This window comes from Cygnus atratus, chromosome 13, assembly GCF_013377495.2.
Source record: "Cygnus atratus isolate AKBS03 ecotype Queensland, Australia chromosome 13, CAtr_DNAZoo_HiC_assembly, whole genome shotgun sequence".
Taxonomy (NCBI): domain Eukaryota; kingdom Metazoa; phylum Chordata; class Aves; order Anseriformes; family Anatidae; genus Cygnus; species Cygnus atratus.
In genome coordinates, this window is record NC_066374.1 from 7,493,360 (window position 1) to 7,513,612 (window position 20,253).

General features: G+C 38.1%; 1 protein-coding gene across 2 annotated transcripts in view; it reads left to right on the plus strand.

Annotated features, from left to right (window-relative positions):
• TBC1D8B (TBC1 domain family member 8B) overlaps positions 1–20,253 on the plus strand; it is a 39,738-nt gene that overhangs the window by 1,467 nt on the left and 18,018 nt on the right. For both annotated transcript variants that reach the window (XM_035541220.2, XM_035541222.2), the window contains exons 2-8: positions 7,593–7,703; positions 11,451–11,569; positions 12,192–12,417; positions 12,916–13,156; positions 14,636–14,843; positions 16,443–16,610; positions 17,959–18,108. In XM_035541220.2, coding sequence (XP_035397113.1) covers positions 7,593–7,703; positions 11,451–11,569; positions 12,192–12,417; positions 12,916–13,156; positions 14,636–14,843; positions 16,443–16,610; positions 17,959–18,108 — 1,223 coding nt within the window. The remainder of the gene's footprint in view (positions 1–7,592; positions 7,704–11,450; positions 11,570–12,191; positions 12,418–12,915; positions 13,157–14,635; positions 14,844–16,442; positions 16,611–17,958; positions 18,109–20,253) is intronic.

Below are 20,253 nucleotides of genomic sequence, written 5' to 3' on the forward strand. Positions count from 1 at the left end.
AACTTCTCTCATTATTTGAGGTTCGTTCAGATTTCATCTGTACATGTTTTTTCAGTGGACAAAAACAAAAATAAGATGTTATTGAATTAAAATTATAAATAAGAAAGACTAACAAGAGAATTGGAAAATAATGTAGTTAGATTTGTGTTTGCAGGTATAAAAATATTCAAGCCTTCTAGGTATAAACTAGCACAACTTGCTATGTCAGGTTTTAATTTTGTATTGCTGTATGTTACTCAAGAAAGTTAGCGCTTGCTTTAGCAGGAAAACACCAATGAACAGCTATTATCTTATGAGATCATCTTGGATGTGCCAAGTGAAGCCTTTTTCTGGCTCTCCCGAGCAGCGTTTTCCAGCAGGTGTGATGGAAGAATGGAGGTGCCCAGCAGCCGGAGGGGCAGGGGGTTCCCAGTGAAGGAGGCGGCAGCAGTGCAGGTAGAAGTCTTGCAGGAGTGGAGGGGCCGTGCCTCAACCCTGGGGTGGGAAGAAAGGTGAGACCTGCTGCGGGGTTTGAGCAGCAGCAATGGGACTGGCTGAGGAGGCAGCTGAAAGGGATCCCAGCAATACAGGAGTATGCTTGGTGGGGAGGGCTTTGAGGAGGGAAGGAGCAAGTACTGCGGAAGCAACCAAAAGCAGGTGCAGACCAAACATAGACAGCAGCAGAGACACTTACCTGAAGGAAGGCTGGGATTTGCTGTGCTGACCTAGGTTTATAAAGGAAACCACACGTGGACTTGTTTGTATGACCCTTCTGCACTGACACAGCAGGGCCAGTTTGTAATCCCTCGGTGACAGTTAGCTCTGAGACCCGTCTCTACACACAACATAGTTACTAGTTGGCTAGTGTGGATAGAAATGGATGGAGGTGCTTTGTGCTGCTTTTGCTTAGCCTTGTCTCTCTCTGCTGTTACGTACCTGCTTAGTTTTCCGTTTCATTCTCTTTTCTTTCATAGACCTCACCTAAGGATACAGATATTGTAACCTGTTTGGCTGGTTCTATTTCCTGATAGCTCAGCCTGCAGACTGTCACAAAATCTGTTGTTGTATGTCTGGCAGCGTGGCCGTGTCCTCTGCTCCTTCTGTTTTCTGCAGAGCCACCATGGGAGATCTGCTCAGGTTTGCTGGAGTGTATTGGAAAGAATGTGGTTAGACAGAATGGTTTGTGTGCTGAAGCACAGTTAAGAGGGAAAAAAAACCTGTGTTGTGAATGCACATGCTGTAAGCGAGGTCTAAAGAGATTAGGCATGTTGGTCATAAAGACATTATTTTGGTTATAGCTTAAACAGGACCTTACTTAGAAGACAGGTATTCCTGGAGTAATTATATAAATGGGTATTTGATGTCACAAAGTACTGATCTTTCACTGAAATGTCAGAAAACAAATGATTTGTTTTCTGCTTCCATTGCTTTAACTTTCCCTTTTCTGCTTCAGAGTAAAACACAGCTGTGAGGAAAGACACCTGTCAATAAAGTACGTGGCTGGAACTGATCTTCCCTGCTTGCTGTTCGTGCTGTGCTTGAAGAAAGTGGGATCCCAAATGTAGGAAAAAGTCCTAGTTTTCCTGGAACAATTATTGCCATCCTGAATCTGTAGAATTCCCCTGCTGATATTCTTGCTTTTTAAAGGATGTAGCTTGTTGTCTGCATCATTGCTAGCTAATTTGCAGGCGTAGGAGTTTGGAGGAAGGGGAGGCAGAGCTAGACTTGTGTATGTGTTCTGGGGAAACTTTCTTTATCTGGTATCTGGCAAAAGGAGCTATGTGAAAGCGTTATGAGTAGTGGGTATCAGTGGCAAGGACCTCGTCTCCAAGAGAATTTCTTCTTGGACCAATGTAAAAAAAGTACCTGGTGATGTTACAGAAATTCATTTTGGTAGGAACAGTAGGATGGGAGAGGAAACTTTTACTGTAAGCAGACTTGGTACGCAGCAAAGGTGTTTGCTTTTCAGAACTTAAAGCTCTGTGCTGTGGAACCACTAAGTATACAGTAGTAGAATAAATGGTAGAAATCATTTATACCTGCTGGTGTTTTAGCAGACTGGAGCTTTTGGTTTGGCTTGCTTGCTGCGGGTTTTCCAGTCTGATAGGAATTGAAAGGAAAACTTGCTAGATGAATAAAGATCTGGAATGATCTATGCTGCGTTTTTCTTTTCAGCAGCTGTAGCAAAGATGATTTTTCAGTGCGTATATTTTGCAAGACAAATAATACCACTGTGTCATGGAGCATTTTTACATCCGGGGATGGCATGTGGCAAAATGATCAGCGTGTACTCTGGTCACTTTCCAAATTAGAGGAGCAAGCACACCCTGGGGCCACAGGAGCAAGCACCCTTGGAAGTGTCAAGTCAGACTACCAGCAGTTACGGGAGGTGCTGTGGCTTGGTGCAGAGTGGAGGGGTTGGCTCTGAGCCTGGAGAGGCAAAACTGGTGCTCCCCACTGGGCTCGAGAGCAAAGGGCTGTTGCTAAAGTTCATCTCCTCTGCTTGGCCCCTGCAGAAGGTGCTGACCTGTTTGAACATTGCAGGAGATTTTTCTCAGCTCTGTATTTAGCTGTGATTGTGTATTGAATTCGTATCCATCTTGTACAGCTTTTTAACCGTACAGAAGCAAAGAAGAGGAGCTTTGGCATCTGTCAGGCTTTTCTCCGTACCTCCCAAGGAGACTAATGCTTACTTTTTTCAGAGTTGCGCTTCTAATTTCCCTGCTCTCAGGGATATCCATTGCCACAAGTACTTTTACATATGATCTTGAATACACACCTTAGTTTAATGAGTTACCATTGTTTTATCTGAGCCATCCACTGACTGTAATGTACGTGAGTTATTGTAAACAGAGATGAAATCTTTTTCACTGCAGGCTTAAACTAACCTGTTCTACATCTCAATTACCTAAGAACATTTGTATCTCAGCCCATGCTCAGCATTGCATTAAGCTGAGGTTTCTTGGTCATGAGACCAAGTTCCTTTGGGAAATAAAATTAAAAAAAAAAAGATAATTCTGTGCTTAATTTTAAGAGATGGGAAAAAAGGTCTTCAAGTTGGCATTCATGTGTTTTAAATCAAACATATCAAGTCAATGGCTTTTCATGGCTTATATTTGTATCTTAGTTTGTTTAGCAAAAGCTGGACCTTTACTTATTTATTTTCTGAGCCAAAGTGCTCTGTTTGCCACCCTGGAATGAAGCTTTATCCTTCTTTTGTAAACAAGTATTTCTAGTAGTAGGGCTTTGCAGTTTGGGTCTCCTGTGCTGTAGTTTGACAACAGCTCACTCCCGATGTGTATTTTTCCCCGATACTGGGGATGTTACAGAAGGTGTGCTGTGCTGCTGTGAAAGCTTTGGTTTCTACAGATCTGCACTTTCTGTTTTTTAAGAGGGATTTCTTGAAGAATATAGTCCGCTTAAATTGCGGTTGGCATACTTGAATTCATCGTCACATATTTGGGCAATGGATATAGGTTTTGTAGTAAATCTGTATATTTCACATAGTTAGTATATTTCCTGTTGATATTACTCCTTGCAGCTGTGTCTAGGTATTGCATTACCTTCAAGTTTTATTTTCCTATTTAATTCACAAGTTATTAACAGGTTGACTTTGTGATACAAAAACAACATTAAAAATCCTGTAAAGTTCATTGATTTTTATTCGTGTTTGTTTTTCTTCTAAACGTACAGACTTTAGTTTTCAGGAGGTGGCTGTTTAAAACCCTGTTAAGGTTGCTTCAGGCTTCCGTGCTGTAAGGTGTCCTTGCAGGGTTGCACCGAGTCCCGTTCGGGTACCTCAGGATCATGCAGACATCCTCCTCAACTTCTAGCATTTCTCCTTTTTATGTTGATGTAAATAAACTTAAGAGTGAGTACTTGGCAGTGCGTGGAAGTGTCTGCTGTTCCATGTCCTTAGGGATATGGGGCTGGCCACTGTTGTGCTAACAGAGTATCTCTGTTTGTAAGGAACTCCTACTCATATAAATATTTTATGTCCAGTAACACTAGTAATGTAGTAAATCAGGAGATGGGCTGATCCACTTTTAATATCATTAATTATTGACCTCAGAGGTGCTGTTAGGCGACAGAGGAGAAAACAGGCTTGTGCTAACTTTGCTTCAGAACAATAGCACTCTACTTAGGAAAAGCAAACAGTAGTACTCTCTTGATGTACTTGGTGAAATAAATACGGAAGAACAAGGCAGTGTTGCTCCCAAACTGCAAAGTGCCAGCCAGTTATTTTCATACGTATTATCTTTATTGCCATAAATTGGTACAACTGAGAGCAGAATTCATTGCTAATATGTTTTGGTGCATGTCTCTGCGGGAAAATAGTAGGAAGCAGGCTGCGTGAGCTGCTGCTCTGGTACGTTGCTTCATTGTACCACTGAACCATCTGCACTCAGCTCTGAAGGTTTGCTTTGGACTACCGAGACTCTTTCTATTTGCTGATATTATATCAGCTAATGTTCATATGCTGTCAACTGAGTGTTAGAGAAACTTTTGAAAGGGATGCTTCCATATTTCAAAGCTATTCTATTTTCCTTGCCCTTTTTTATTATTTTGTAGGGTGTTTTACTCCATTTATTTAAGTATCCAGGCTATTTTGTAATGGTTTTACCCAAGTAACTCTGAAATTGAAAATGTTTTCCGAAAGCAGAACCTTTTCTCCTTGTGAATGTGCATCACCTTTTATATCTATAGCTGAAGTCATTCCCTGCGTGAGGCTAGAGGATGATTTGAGTGAAATCACCACTAGACACTGCGGGTCGAGCTTAGAGCAGAGGTGGGAGTAGATGACCTTCTGAAGGTTGTCCCTAAAACTGTTTGTTTGAGAACAATGTATGCTGCATTTCATTAGCAAGGAATTAGCAAATAAGGCCTGATTTTTCCCCTTGCATCCATCATGGAGATTATGCTAGTATCTGGGCTGAGCAGTTGCTGATTCTCTTGTTCTCTGTTCCTTTATGTTACAATTAATATCCGTGTCATTGTACAGGTGACTTTTAAATCTTTCCTTGTCTGCAACCCTGGAAATGAGTCATTTTTCAGCAAGCTGATGTGAATGGGGTCAGCAGGGTGCCAGCAAACTGCTCAGCATTGGTCATGCTTGCCTGGGTGAACGTGGTTCTTGATTTCCCACAGGAAATCGCAATAAAAGAGAGTGCTTCCTATGATGCTTACTACCCAACAGCTTGCAGTTATGGAAACCCTGACTGACAGTACGGTATTCAGAAAAGTTCACAGCTCGTAGTTAGAGCACATTCAGGGCTAGGGTAAGAAGATGGAACTGCCGATTCCTTGCATTTATGCCAGTGACCATAGCGGTGAAATTAGCTCGTAATGTACTGAGTAGTTATCAGCTGAAGCACAAACCTGCGATCTGTATCATGGACAAAGCAGCATTGACTAGCGTACCTGTTGAAATGACCAGTCCCAGCCTGGTGCAGCTGCTTGTGTCCAAATCTAACAACCTTCCTTCCAACAGACGGGAGCTGGTCGGGCGCAGTGAGGAGTGCCGCTGTCTGGTGCGCTGTCGTAAGCATTCGCTCAAGCTCAGCACTTGCATCGACCTCATAAATGGTGACTAATGCCCTGGTACAAAAATTAAATCAGGAGAATTGTAAAAGATGATAAAGTAGCTGCTAAAGCACAGCCATCTTTGAGATGAGCTCAGTGTTCTGACTCATTCAGAAAGGCAAAGCTCTTTATACAGATCTGAATGTTATCTATTCAATGTCTGACTTCAGTTTGAAACTACAAAAAAATGCTACTTTTCAACAGTAAGTTACAGGCTATGAACTGCAGACACTACAAGGTGGTATTTTTGATGAAATTTACTGGCCTTTGGGTTTTCTGTGTGCTTTTTTATTATTATTCACTTTTTTTTTTTTTTTTAAGAGAAGGAAAATCATTCTGTAACTTGAATAGCCACAGTGAGGTAGGTCACACAGGCTCTCTGCTGAAAGTGAATCCTTAGGAAACATGTTCTGAGGATGGCTGCCCTAGACCTCTTGGTTTTGTCTTAGTTTGCTTCCTTGTATTCCCACAGTTAATACCTTATATACCCTCCCTCCCTTATATACCTTAATACCCTCCCCATAACTTGAGAGGGGATTAATGGCAGGAAAGTGGAATGAAAGGTAGTAGAAGCCAGCCTAAAAATTTTGAAATAAATTTTGAGAAATACAGTTGAAATAATCCAAATCCAATGCTCCCATAGTATATTAGAGATTGAATCAAAATATAACTCTCAGTTCCCATGGAAGGGTACCTAGAGGAGCTATAAAGGCATGTACTAACTTTGCATACAAGCTCTCTACCCTGATAGCAACTCTTGATGAAAGGTTCTGCATCCGTGATCTACTTTACAGCATCTCTTTGGGTAGCTGCCTCACTTGTAGGCCTTACATTTCAGTCCTTCTGTAGGAGATTAAAGACTCTGTGTGATTGCTTTGGCAGCATTGCTTTATTTGAACTTTCCATTTAGGCAGCTATGCTAGAAGGATGCCAAGCCTAGGAAATACAGGAAGGAAGCACAAGATATTGCCTGTCTTTTTGTCACTTGTATTTTCACAAAAAGAAGTTTTACTTGAACGTCAGGATCCAAAAGCTTATATTTTTTTCTGTATGGATTTTTCTTCTCCTCTTAGAATTCTCTGATCCTTAGATTTAAAATCAACTTTTAAGGTCTCTGAGCTGTCTAACACTTATATTACCGTGCAGAAAGAATGATATTGGCTGCCAAGCTAAAATACATACTCATTTTCTCAGGAAATTTTTTGAAAGAGAGTATCTCATTTGTCGTGAGAGTTGAAGCGTGTCTCATTAATGGAATTACTGTATTTTGATCTGAGCTGGGCTTAATAGGAGCTAATTCAGTCTGTAGCGGAAAGGAGGTGACATGGCCATTATATCTGGCATTATAACATATAATGGAATAATGTACCTTATGAAATATACGCATGCATGGGATGGTAGGATGAAATCTTAAGTGTTCCGTACTGAGTGTAGGAGTCCTCTGATAGAGTGTTGATAAAGAACGGCAGGCATTTTGTAGGGCAGTACTTCTAGTAGAGTATGGAATGAGCAGCAAAACTTCTGTAGGTACAGAAAGTATGATAGGTTTTTCTTGTGTAAAAACAATGGGTGGGATTTTTTATAAATCGGACAAAATGGAATTGCGGTTTCCTGAGAATTGTTTCCTTTCTCTGTAAAACAGAACAACAGTAAATGACTAGTTACGAGGTAGTTCAATTACTGCTTGTGCTTATTAAAGGCTGGGAACTACTGCGTTCCTTTTCAGGTTATTCTCTGGTTTACCATGCTGCATGGCTATTACTTCCATGGGTGTCATCTCAATCATTCTTCATCCTCAGGCTGTGTTTATAATGGCTTTTGCTGGATGAAAGTATCACCACCTCACAACGAGGTTCCTCCTGGAGCACTTTGGCTTTACTCGTTTGTGTTTCTTAATTTCTCAGTGTTTATTAGAGAATAACTCTTCACTTGGGTGGCACTCCTATTCACTAAGAAAGGAGACGGAAGGTGAGTGTGCATTTCAAGACCTTAGTTTCACCAAGCTGTGTATGTTTTGTTAAATGTTACAGGTCTTCTTGTGGGAACGCTAGATGCAGTGCTGGATTCTACATCCAAGGTGGCCCCTTTTCGCATCCTGCATCAGACACCAGACTCTCAAGTCTACTGGTCCATTGCATGCGGTATGTACTACTGTTTAGAGGTTAAGTGGGTTTATAAAGTGAAAAATCAAGGTACAAAGAATGGTCTCAATTTTTGTGTTGGGTTAATTCTCTCACATCATTATTCATTCCAGTGACATCTAAATGGTTTAAAAGTATTTGGTATTGATATAGTGTTGCTCAGGAGATTGCAAACAAGAGATTGGCAGCAGTTTATGGTTCCAGTTTTTCAGACTATATCTTTGTATTATAGTGTCAGATTGCCTATTTTCTGCAGCAGTCTGTGAAGTACCGAGAAACTGCTTTGGTGCTCTCTTAGAATAACAGAGGCACAATCTTTCAGTTTGTAAGCTGCGATGGAGCTCTGTAACTTGGCACAGTTCAGGATGGTATGGATAAGTTGACACTTGGGAGTACTAAGTGTGCTGTAGGTATGAATAACAGGAATAGCTTATCTGGATTTTGTTTCCACTTTATCTTTGTTTGTAAAAATGAGCCGGGTTCCCAGTCATGGTAGCAGCTGAATTCTTCCTCATATCTGCTGCTCTCAGTGCAAGAGGTTCTTTCTCTTTATGTTATGTTATTAAGCAGTAGGAAATGGGAAAGAAAATTGACCTTGAGTGCGGAGTATGTGATTTTTCATAAAGCATCCTTATTGCTAGTGTGTGTATTTTTTATTTTAATGTTGCAGCTTCCCTTGAGAATAAAGTCTTTATTCTTTATACAGGCTGCTTAAATAGTAAGTCTCCAGACAGACTTTCATTCCAGAAGCTGAGAGGACTCTTAATTCTTTGCATGCATCATTGTTTTTTCTTCCTTAGCATGGTCTTGTCTTTACATTGAAAGTAAAATAGTCATATGATCTGATGGTAAATGTCACAATTAATCTATTTCTTAGGCTTATCGAAAACTCTGAAAATACATAGAATTGGAGTTAATATATATATATATTCATTTTTTTAGCTTTCATTTTTTAAAATTATTTGTGTTCTTTAAAAAAACAAAACACTCCATTTAGATTTCACTGGTCTCCAGGCCTTCTTTTTAGTTGCCTGTGGTGAAAGATGAGCTTTGTAGGAAAATTTGGAGGTGCCCTTCTGCAAACATGTACATACATATATAATTCTACTAGTAAGTGCAATGCTATTGGATTTTGCTGCTATCCTTTTATTATAAATCTTTGTTGCTTCACCTTAAGTGAGAAACTGTGCCTTTTCCTATCTTTTTTATAAAGTTAGCTACTTTCGAAATACAGATTTCTCCTTTTAGAGGTGTAGTTCAGTAGTTTACGCATTTCATGCTGTAATGCTAATCTGTTCCTGTTCTGCAAGGACTTATCCTAAGGGCAGTAGTTGGTGAAAGAACTGCTTAATAACAATTTAATAAAATTCATTACATGTCACTTAAAAGGGGCAGCATTTTAAGGTTGATAGAATTTGAACAGCTTGTGAATTGGCAGTAAATAAAAATTTAGGACTTCTTCTGAAGTCAGAACTAATGGTGACAGGCTATTAAAAAAGATACTTTGATAAGTACATTGGAAATACACTGTAGGGAATTCTAACAGCATCATGTAAGCCCCTGGGAAAATATTAAGTGTAGTCTTCACTTTAGGACTGAATTTATATAAATTCTATGCTACATAAGTATACTTTAGAACAAAAGGCTACATAATGTAATTGTACTTTGTGTTAGAAAACAGGTTATTCCTTCTGTGAAGTGAATAAGTTGAAGAGATTACATTTCTTTCCTGCTTTTACATGTCAAGGGTCTGAAATGGTGCTCCTAAAGCATTTAAATGTTTATAAAAAATTTCATCTTTATTGTGTCACATCTGTTCCTCTGATTATTGTTCTGACTCAAATAATTGCTCCACATGTGTAGTCTGAGAAAAAGAATTAGCTTTTAAATTCATTGCTGTGTTAATTATTCTTTATATCATTTCTTTGTGATTGCAAATCCAGCATATGTAGCACAGTCTATTTAACTGTATTTAGAACAATTTCTGTTCATTCCCATAGCAGCCTTAATTCTGTGGAGTCCACTGAAAATTGTTCAATTAGTCTTTGCAAAGTAAATTGCAAAAATAGAAATACTTAATTCTGTCTTCTTACTTAGGGGTATCGATAGTATGCGATTGTACTGGCTATATTTGTGAGCATTCCTGTGAAGGATAAAACAGCCAACTTACATTCTAGAATCCCTTTATTCAATCCTATATAAATTCTTTCCGTCCCTTTTCTTCTCCGTTTCCCACCATCTGATGGGGGTGGAAAGAGCCTCCTGTCTCTAAAGAATTGACACAGTGTTGAATTTGCAGGGCCTCAAATGTTGTTTCACTAGTATAAGCTCTGCTTTATTGCCTGTTACCACTTCCATACCTTGTATCTGAGTAAATGAAAAAAATAAGATGAATTATCATAAATATTTCACAGATCGTAAAAGTATCTAGTAGGTAAGAGTTTCCCTTTGTATTTGAAGCAAACCATTAATCTATTTCTGGGAAGTTCGGGTGAGATGGCTTTTCTTTGCTATGAAATTGTAATGACATATGGTAAGCGATTGTTATCTGAAACCTAGATTAAAAGCACTGTAAAGTGAATAAAGTAACATAATAAAGTCGGCTTCTCTGTAAGATGTTTGATAACGCAGTATTTATATTCCTGGAACATTGAATTTTATCTTGGCTATGGTTTGTACATTCCTTATGGTTAGTGATGACAGATTTTTTTTTGATACTGCTCCCCTTGCATGTATGTAATGACAGGGAAGAAAATATTCCATATTCCTGTGTGTTGGGAGTCCCAGAGGGTTCAGAAGAAAAACACTACTAATTTTGGAGGTGCAAAAAAAATATTTCAAGGATTATTCATCATGTATGAATCGATGAGTTTTTTTTCCTGGTTCCTGATACAGGATCTTCCATCTGGGATGTAACTGTGCTTCTGTCCTCTTGTAGAACCCTTTAACTGCATGAAAACATCACATTATTTGGAATTACAACACAAATAGAACTTTGCTGTAGATAGAATGACAACTTTGCTGAATGATGGTTGCTTATATTTTAGTGTGATAGAAATATAATTAAAATGTGACTTGATAGAGAATGAGATAAAACCATGACTTATATTGAGCACAACTAACTAGTAATTGTTTGTGGTAGGCAGTGTTAATGGTTGTTTCATGTATCCAAAGAGAAATCTCTGCTACTCTCCTGGTCACAGTGATACAGGCTTTACATCCTTACACTTGTCAGAAGGGTTTTTGCACCACAGCGAGACCAAGTCTTGAAGTTCTCAGGGAACCAGTGTAGCTTCCTGCTCTAAGCTGAGGCTCACATTTTTATTTTCTCATGAATTTGGTCTCATGTTTCCCACCTTCTAGGGGAGTGTCCTACTTACTGAACTGGGAGCGTGCTAATGATGCTCTGAGGGACTGCTGAGCTAAGGAACTCTCAGTCCAAGTCAGGCTTCAGCACTGAGCCACAAAACATGGACAAAGCTGAGATGCCTCTGGATGTCAAGGCTAGAAATACAGCTGTATAAAGAGCATGAAAAATAAAAACATGACTGGGCATTTTTAATGTATACCATACACATTTTTGCTGTACAAAAGAGTTCAATGATAGGTTTGTAACTTAGGATTTGAACTCATGTATCTACGTTACTCTGTGAACCTGGAATACGCTGAGTATTCTGTTGATTATTATTGTGAATAAACTTATTAAAGTATCTTCTAATTTTTGTTAATACTAATTTTCTCTTTCAGGAGCCAGCAGAGAAGAGATAACAGAACACTGGGACTGGTTAGAAAACAATGTTATGAACACGTTATCAGTATTTGATTCAAATGAAGATATTACGAGCTTTGTCCAGGGAAAGATAAGAGTAAGTAACAGGCACACACCACAGTTGGGGAAGGCTAAGTATTTTTTTCCTCTAAATGTACACAAATAATATGTTCCCTATAGAATGTCAAAGGACAGCACTGTAATGTTACATACGTCTGAGTGGGAAGTATGTGGCTGTTAGCTTCAGCATGCTCTGTTGTTACTGTTTATCTGCCCCACAGTTAAGAAAAGTTGTTGGGCATAGATTATTTCTTTTTGGTAAATGATACAGCAGATGCCTTTAGATAGTGGTCTGAAACTGATGATACATTATTTCACAATTTTCATAATGCCTAGGAGGTATATGGGAGGTTTGTCTTGAGAAGGTACAGTGCTTCACTTTGCGTATACCAAATGTTTAGCTCAGGAATTCTTGTGATTAAGTAAGGAAAACACATTTTTTTTCAGATTGTATACGTTGTACCTAAGCTGTGTGGGAAAACCCATTGTATATGTCTGAAATAGCACATTTGATTTATAACCTGTGTTTTGAATCTCAGACTGTTTTTGCAGTTCTTAAACTTAGTATAATATGAGAATGCTCCATTGTATGTATGCCGGTGCACGTACGACACTCACCCATGTGGACACATATAAAGTAACCGGTTCTTTTGTTTTAGGGTTTGATTGCTGAAGAGGGAAAAGGTTCTTTTGTAAAAGAAGAAGATCCTGAGAAGTTTCGTGAGGGTCTTATGAAGTTTGAAAGGTGTTTTGGATTACCAGAGCAGGAGAAGTTGGTTACCTATTACTCATGCAGCTACTGGAAGGGCAGAGTGCCTTGTCAAGGATGGCTGTATCTTAGTACCAACTTCCTTAGCTTTTACTCATTTTTGCTGGGAGCAGAAAGTAAGTAAGCCTGGATGCTAATCTTAGTCCCTTTATGTTTTGCTGTGTATCTTTCAGATTTGGAGTAATCTTTCTTATATTCTGAGTAAACTATTTTGCCATGTGAGTAGATGTCATCACAGAACAGAAAAAACACAAACATAAATACTGTAGGGAAATAAATACATTTATGAAACATACTTTAAAATGTCCGTTTTTTTTCCCCTCTGTTAGATTCACAAAGAAGGTACCAAAGAATGATTCACACTAAAGAGTGGTGTGTCTTTAATGTTTTTATTTCTATGAAAGTCTTTCTAATTGTATTGTTTTATAGGAATTATGAAGGGAATCTTTATTTTTTGGCCTTGCGAATTTTTAGCTCTTTCCAAATGGGTTATGATTTAACTGTGTTGCTTAATTGTACTTTATTAGTGTTGTTGACTACCACTTTTCTCTGTTTAATAGAAAGATAGGAGCTAAAGAGAAGTTACTCAGATCTGCCTGTATTTGTATTTTCAGTAAAACTTATTATCTCCTGGGATGAAATATCAAAGCTTGAGAAGACTTCCAATGTTATCCTGACAGAGAGCATTCATGTCTGCTTCCGTGGGGAAGATCACTATTTTTCCATGTTTTTGCACATTAATGAAACATTCCTTCTCATGGAGCAGCTGGCAAACTATGCTGTTAGGAGACTTTTTGACAAAGAGACATTTGAAAATGACCTCGTCCTTCACGACCCCCTGCAGATCACCAAGAGGTAACATAATTGCTTGTAGCCTGTCTGCTCTGGGCCCAGTGCTTTTTAAGACAAATGGGAGGAGAATCCTTGCCTCTGGGAGATAAGTAAATGTCGGCAAAGCTCTTAAACAAGTGCCTTGTTAAAAATTGGGATCAAACTAATGTGAGGCATTGTAACTTATTACTTTGCAGTATCAAAAGTCTGTATGAAGGCAGGAACTGATCAAACCTTCAGAACTGGGCTCCTACTATAGGGTTTACAGTAGTTGATGTTTTTAAAAGGCATTTTAGTAGTATCTAGAAATAGACACTGCAGTTCAATTTTTGATTTTCTACAAAGAATCCTGATGAGGAAGGAGAAGGTGGAGAAACAAATGATTAAATACACATGTAGATAGTAACTGCATGGCTTTTCTGCTACAGGATATAGGTGATAAAATCAGTGAGATACAGATGGGTATATGGCTTTCCTTGTTTATGGCAGTGTTTTAGGCAATGGAAAAGATGTGTATGTCAATAACCGGATGGTTAGAGTCCTTCCTTCTCAAGGAAGATGTGTGGTTATTTCATGTTGTATGATTTGAGTTCTAGTTTCTGTAGATGCAAATGCTGTCTTCTCCTCAATTCATATTCTCACTCAGATGTTGAAATGTTGATCTGCTAGTTACTGTTAAAAGCAACCAGGAAAAGCAAGTCTATTGTTATGTAATTTAAATTCACATAAGGGGACTTCATTGAAAATGTTATCTATACAAATAGAAAATATGATAAAGCATTATTCTAATAAATTTCGGTCTTAATCTGATTTCCAGTAACTCCATTTTACTTGTTGCTAGTTAAAGCCCCTTGCAACTGCAATGTAAAAGGGAAAGGAAGAAAAAAAGCCAAGTCTTTAATTGTATAGTAAATAAAAGTTGTTCTAGGTTGTATTTCTTGGGTAATTGATACCTCGATTTGGTAGCAATGCTGGAGAGAGATGGTGCTCTGTGACCAAAATGTTGATTGTGGTTGCAGTTATCTGTGAAGAATTTTTCCATGGCAGATGTCTACAACATGTGCTACATTTGTAGCTAATTGGCCCTCTGTCAAGCAAAAACTTGTTTTAGGTTTAAATGGGTTATTTTGATGGGTTGGGAAACAGAGGAGGATTAGGCTAATAATGTTGTTGTTTTTTTTTTTGTTTTTTCTACCATCTTTAGGCCCTGATTCAGGAAAGTTCTTCACTGTGTAAGAGCATGCTTGAATCTATTCCTATTTAGTGAAGCATTTAAGTATTTTGTTAAGTGGGTGTATACAGGTTTGGTCCTACACTCTGTTGCCTCTTTAGGCAAAATGCTGAGCCCTCCAGATGGACACCACAGATTATGGGAGAGCATGATGCTTACATAGCCTTTTCCCAAGGTATTTTAACTTTCTTATTTGTAAGGTCATTTAAATATATTTCTTTTTTTTCCTCTTTTTTTCCTCTTTTTTTTTTTTCGTTTTCTTTTTAATCTAGAGGCCTAGAGAGCCGAGCCCACAGTGAGCAGTTTAGTGCATTCTTCAGGCTACCCAAAGAAGAAACTTTGAAGGAAGTTCATGAATGCTTCTTATGGGTTCCTTTCACTCATTACAACACCCACGGGAAAATGTGCATTTCAGAAAACTACATCTGCTTTGCTAGCCAGGATGGCAGCCTGTGCAGTGTAATCATTCCATTAAGAGAGGTAATGGAAACTACAGTCAGAGCCTGCTTTACCAGATGATTTGCATTTGCGTAGTTTAATGCCAATTTAGCAGATTTTCGTTAGAATCTGTTTAGTTTATATGATGTCATAATTTCTCCTTACCTTGGATAGTGCATATAATAATACTGGTTATAGAACTGCTTTCTTGTTCCAGCATTGTCCCCTGTGTCTTTTTTGCCTTTTCCATAATTACTCTGATTTCTGTAGAAGAATACAGAATCCAATTTTTTAAATACTTTTATTTTACAAAAAAGTTCATGCTTAATTCTTGAGATTGAGTTAAGGGGAGATTCTCAAGATAGAAAGTAAAAGATTGAAGAGGGTGGGTCTTGAAGACAATTGTTCTGCCATGTTACTTTCTTAGCTCCGTGGCGCCATTCATCTCTTTGCAGTAGTCGAGCAGTGCCATCTATTCAAACATCTATAGGAAAATCCATTGACAGTCTTCAGTGAGCAAATATCAATGCCATTACAGCTGGTAGTCTCAACAGACTGAATAAGGACCATATTGTCAAGGGCACAGCATTCAGAGTTCTGTACAGTACTGTAGCTAGACTGGAATAAAGTCTGGGAGAAAAAAACCCTTCTTCATCCCTGTGCTAACTTCATGTGATCTGGGACATTTCATGTGATTGCCACATTTCAGTCTGTCGGTGTTGGAAGCTTTTCAGCAGCACCTGGACTTGTAATACAATAGCTTAAAAATTAACCAGGCTCTGTAATTGCTCTGTATACTCTGTACATACTGCCAATGTAAAACACCTCACAGTGCAGTGAACTGAGCTGATTTCAGCAGTGCATTTGGTGTTCCCCACCCAGATAAGGGACTTTATTTGATCTTCTGTAAATAGTCTTGGAAACAATAGTGACTTCTATAAGCTGTGAAAAAACAGAAGAGACTGTGTTAAAGGAGCTGACTCTAAATGCTCTCATGCAGATTGTCAGGTACTGCAGAGTTGTTTTGTTTCAGCAGTCTTTCATTCATTGCTTTCAACAATGTAAAAGCATCAGCACTGACAGCCACTCCAGCTATTCACTATTGTCTTGTAAGAACGTGCATTATTAAAGTGTATTAACTGCTCTAGTCTGCAACTGTTCCATCGTGGCAATTAAAAGCAGCTCCAACTGTCATGTTATGACAGCTGTCGTTGAAAGGATATTCTCAGTGGAAATTCCTTCTTGTGAAACTTGATTCGTTTGATTACTTGCAAGAGCCATGTTTTGTCTGTTTTTGGATGGTAAGAAAAAAAATAGCTCCAGCAGGTAGAAGGAGGAAAGATATTCAGATACATTGCATGCTTACAGCTGAGAAAACCTTTTCAAAGATTTTTTTTTTGGTACTCTGTAGAAAAACTATCACAGATCCTATTGTCTTGTATTAAAATAGCTCCAAACCACTGAGCTGTTAAGTAGTAAGTTACTTGCATGACTAATTCTGTTTGTGTGGTGCTACTGTTGTCATACTACTGTTTCATGTACATGTATCTTTTTAATTTTTTTCTTTTTAATTTTTTTCTTTTTTTCTAGAAGCAATTTTTTGAGATGAGTTGCATAATTAATATATCCTTGCCTCCGTAGGTCATAGGGGTGGATAAGGCTGATCCAGCCAACAGAGGAGTCAGCATTAGTACCAAAGGAAAAAGAGCTTTTCGTTTCACTGAGGTTAAAGATTTCGAACAACTTGTCACAAAGCTCCAAATCAAATGCAATGCAACTTCAAATCCACAGCATATCATAAGTACAGAGGTAACTGTTCAGCTAATTCTAATTTCTTATTACCTGTTCCTAGGAATTAGGTTTTCTAGTCATACAAATAGTTTACATATTGTTGTCAGTGTTTTGCAGTGTAATGCCATACACTTTTAGTCTGAATCTAGACACAAAAGGAGCAACAATATCTGCTTCACCTCTAGGTTACAGGTTATGTCTCTTTCTATTTTTTTAAATCATGTTCCCATTTCTTGCCTTCAGACCCTTCACATTAAAGTCTGATATAAAAAAAAGTCTGATATAAAGAGTGATATAAAAATGTGTTTAGCTGTGTTTTTGTCAGCTGACTCTTTGAGTCAGACAGATGATGGAATAATTGTAAGCATGCTTCTGGATATGAAGAAAGCTGTGTGTAGTTTCATGCATAAGAAATAAGAAAACAATGACAAAACAGCCCTAGCAAGCATTACTCATTGCAGTTTCTGTATCTCTTCCATGAAGGTTTTCTCCTGAGAAAAATGTAATCAGCTGGAGTAGTCTATAAAATGACGGCTGTAAGAAAATAATCAGTGTCTCAGCGAAGTCTCTACATTGAGATTTTGCTTCTTAAGAGTTACTAGGTGCAAGTGGAGTAATAAAAGCAAAATGGTTTGATAGCAGCAGCAATGTTCAGCTAGTAAGGGTACATACAGCACAACCTTGAGACACCTGAGTGGTAAAGTCTGCTTCTCAAGGGCATTCCCCTTCAGATCACCTTCTTTTGGGTAATACCTGCATTGTTTTGGCATAGTGTGATAAGTTGTATAGCTTTGGTTTTAAGGTGTGGAAAAATAAATAACTCAGTCAGTGCCCATGCGAACGAGAATGTGTTGAACAGTAATGTTACTGTTGAATGCATTATGTTTTGGATTCTTTGGCTTTATTTTCTATCAGGTTTTGAAAAGCAATCCAGGTTCTAATGCTGTTTTTGAAATGCTCTTAGCATTTCTGTATAGTTCTGTATGGCTCCATTTAAATTAAATTTTTTTTTTTACTTCAGTGATCGATGGTCCGGCCTCCCTGTCTATTATAATTTTCATAATGAGTTTTTGTCCTTTTATAATTAAGTTCTTGGCTGTAGAGATGGATTTTCAAGTGCAGCCTCCTGATAGCCTGGCTGTGCAGAACAGGGACTACTGGTTTTCATTTATTTTGGAAATTTGTTCATGCATATATGAATTGTATGCGTCTAAATTTTAATACTGTATCTGGTACTGGTAAATTAATATCATAAACAAGGGTAGTCTAGAAACAAAAACGGTTTCTGCTATCAGTGCTGTTTCTTGAAGGATTGTTTGGCATTTATAACTACCATTTATTAATTTTTGTTTGTTTGTTTATTAAGGTTGCAACTAGTTCTGCCTCTGACAGTCCAAAAGATTTTGATGAGTTATCGTCAAAGATGGTTCAGAGAGATAACAGCAAAACCGTCAGTACAGAAGCCCTAATGACTGTCTACCATCCTCAGGATGCTGAGAATCTAGACTCTAAAATGGTAAGGGATAAAAATGGCCAGCAGGCTTTGGAATCTAATTGGAAAGGAGTTAAGTATATTCCAAATGTATTCCAGTAAGGCTTCTGATTTCTTCTGGGCTTTGCCAATCTTCTTTCATCTGCATGTTCTGTATTTTGAGTCCACAGGGTGCTTCTTCATGGCTCCATTCAATTTTCTGCTCGTCTTGTTTAATAATGATATGCCTTATCTTCATGGAGCTAATTCCTCTTGCTCTTCCAGCCCCTCAGGGAAGAGTTGGCTGTTTGTTTTGTGATAGCTAACATATTTCATATCTTTCTGTATTGTCAAGGTAGAAAGCCACTACAAATGCTTTGGGAACAAGGAGAATGTTATCAGGAAATTGACTACACTTCTTCATTGCTTCATTCTTTTGCACTTCTTTGTAACAAAGTTATGCTCTGGAGATTTTTTTTAATTATTATTTTTTCAGTAAGACGTACTCATTCTGATTCTCCAAAGTGTGTGCAATAAGACACAACTTTTATTTTAAAATTAGTCTTTCAGCAAAATTGGGTAAATTCAGATATGGAATTTATGATATCAGAAAATAAACACCCCTTTGGCAGGAATGAAAGTAATACAGGTTTTTAAGTTCTGCTTTTTATAGCACAATGAACAAAAGTGGGCAAAATCTACTTTCCCTTTCTGCAGATCACCTTGAATTGCTTTAACAATATTAAATCTTACTGCTGCATGTGTAGAAAATGTAGTGGCAGTGTTCACCCTGTCTCAGCACTGGAGTCTCTCATGGGATGCAACACCCGATTGTCAGTTGCTTTGCTTCAGGGAAATTGAATTGCTTTTTAGGTACATAATCAATAGTTTATTAGAAGTCTTATACCTCACAAAGGACCTGTTTCACTGCTGCCACTCTTTCTACCTCCCTCTACTCTGCAGGTAAAAGCCTCTTACTTCAGTTATGTTTGAATAGGGAATTTTTGCCAGTTTTCCCTCTGAAGCAGGTTTTACGTACGTGGCTGGTCCTACTGAAGTTCAGATACATACACAGTTGTTTTGTATTTTGACAGTAATTGCTATTTTGTAAAATGTTCTCTCTAGTTGATAAATATCTGATTAAATGTTAAACCGACAGGGGCTTAAGTGTTTTCAGCTATTAGTTCCCCTCCTTAATCCAACTAGACTTCATTCTCCTGCAGTTTTCCCTGATTATTGATTTTCTCCCATTGCTATGTGGAGTTGATGTAAATAAACTGCGGAGAGACTCAGAAACTGTGGCAAAACAATTACACTGTGTCATGCCATCCCTCTGCTTTCCATTGTTTGTACCCACTCTGTTCCAAATCTGTTAACTGATATAATGCAACAAAGCATGATGAATCAGACAAAAGGAGAGTATCCTGTTTTGCCTGTTGAGTTTCTATGGGATGTTATCTCATCTGTGTCAGTGTTACTACATTTTTATTGCTGTTAGCAAGAACAATTCATAGACACATTGAAGTCACGGTATGTTACTTTATCTGAATAACTGAGCAGATATCTGTGACAGTATGATTTCATCTTGCAAATAATCATATGCTTAACTACCTTGCACCGTCATGGCCAGATGCTTTTCTCATAGCTTGTTTGTTAGAGCTCTCAAATTAGCATGGAGAAATCTGGAACCACACATAAACGATCTGAACCTTCTCCCTATTTTTCTTGGTTGTCTTTTCTACTGCTTTTTCTCAGTTCTGTCTTTTTTTCCTTATTCTATCAATTTACTGTTTACCAAGAAAATTTTTTGCTGTTTATGACAAAGCAGGAGTAAAAAATGGAGTATAAGGGTACTCTAAAACTGGCCCAAGTTATAAACAAATTTGTGTGTGTGTCTGTGTATCATATAAACATATGTATACTTACATGGAAAGAGCTGACAAAGAATCTTACAAGTACCTCTGTTTTTCTGCCAAAAGAATCATTAAATGTGAATTTGCTTATTTGTTATGCTGGTAATCTGTTTTTGGAATGCATCAGGAGAGCTGAGATGGCAGAATTTGTCTGCACATTTGCACCATACACTGGTTAGCTGTCTGACTGCTTTATCACTGTTCACTGACTCCAGTTTAAGTCCATGGTACTTCATGGTCCTTTGATAATTCTGTATTTTTTGTTGATGTGGTGTCA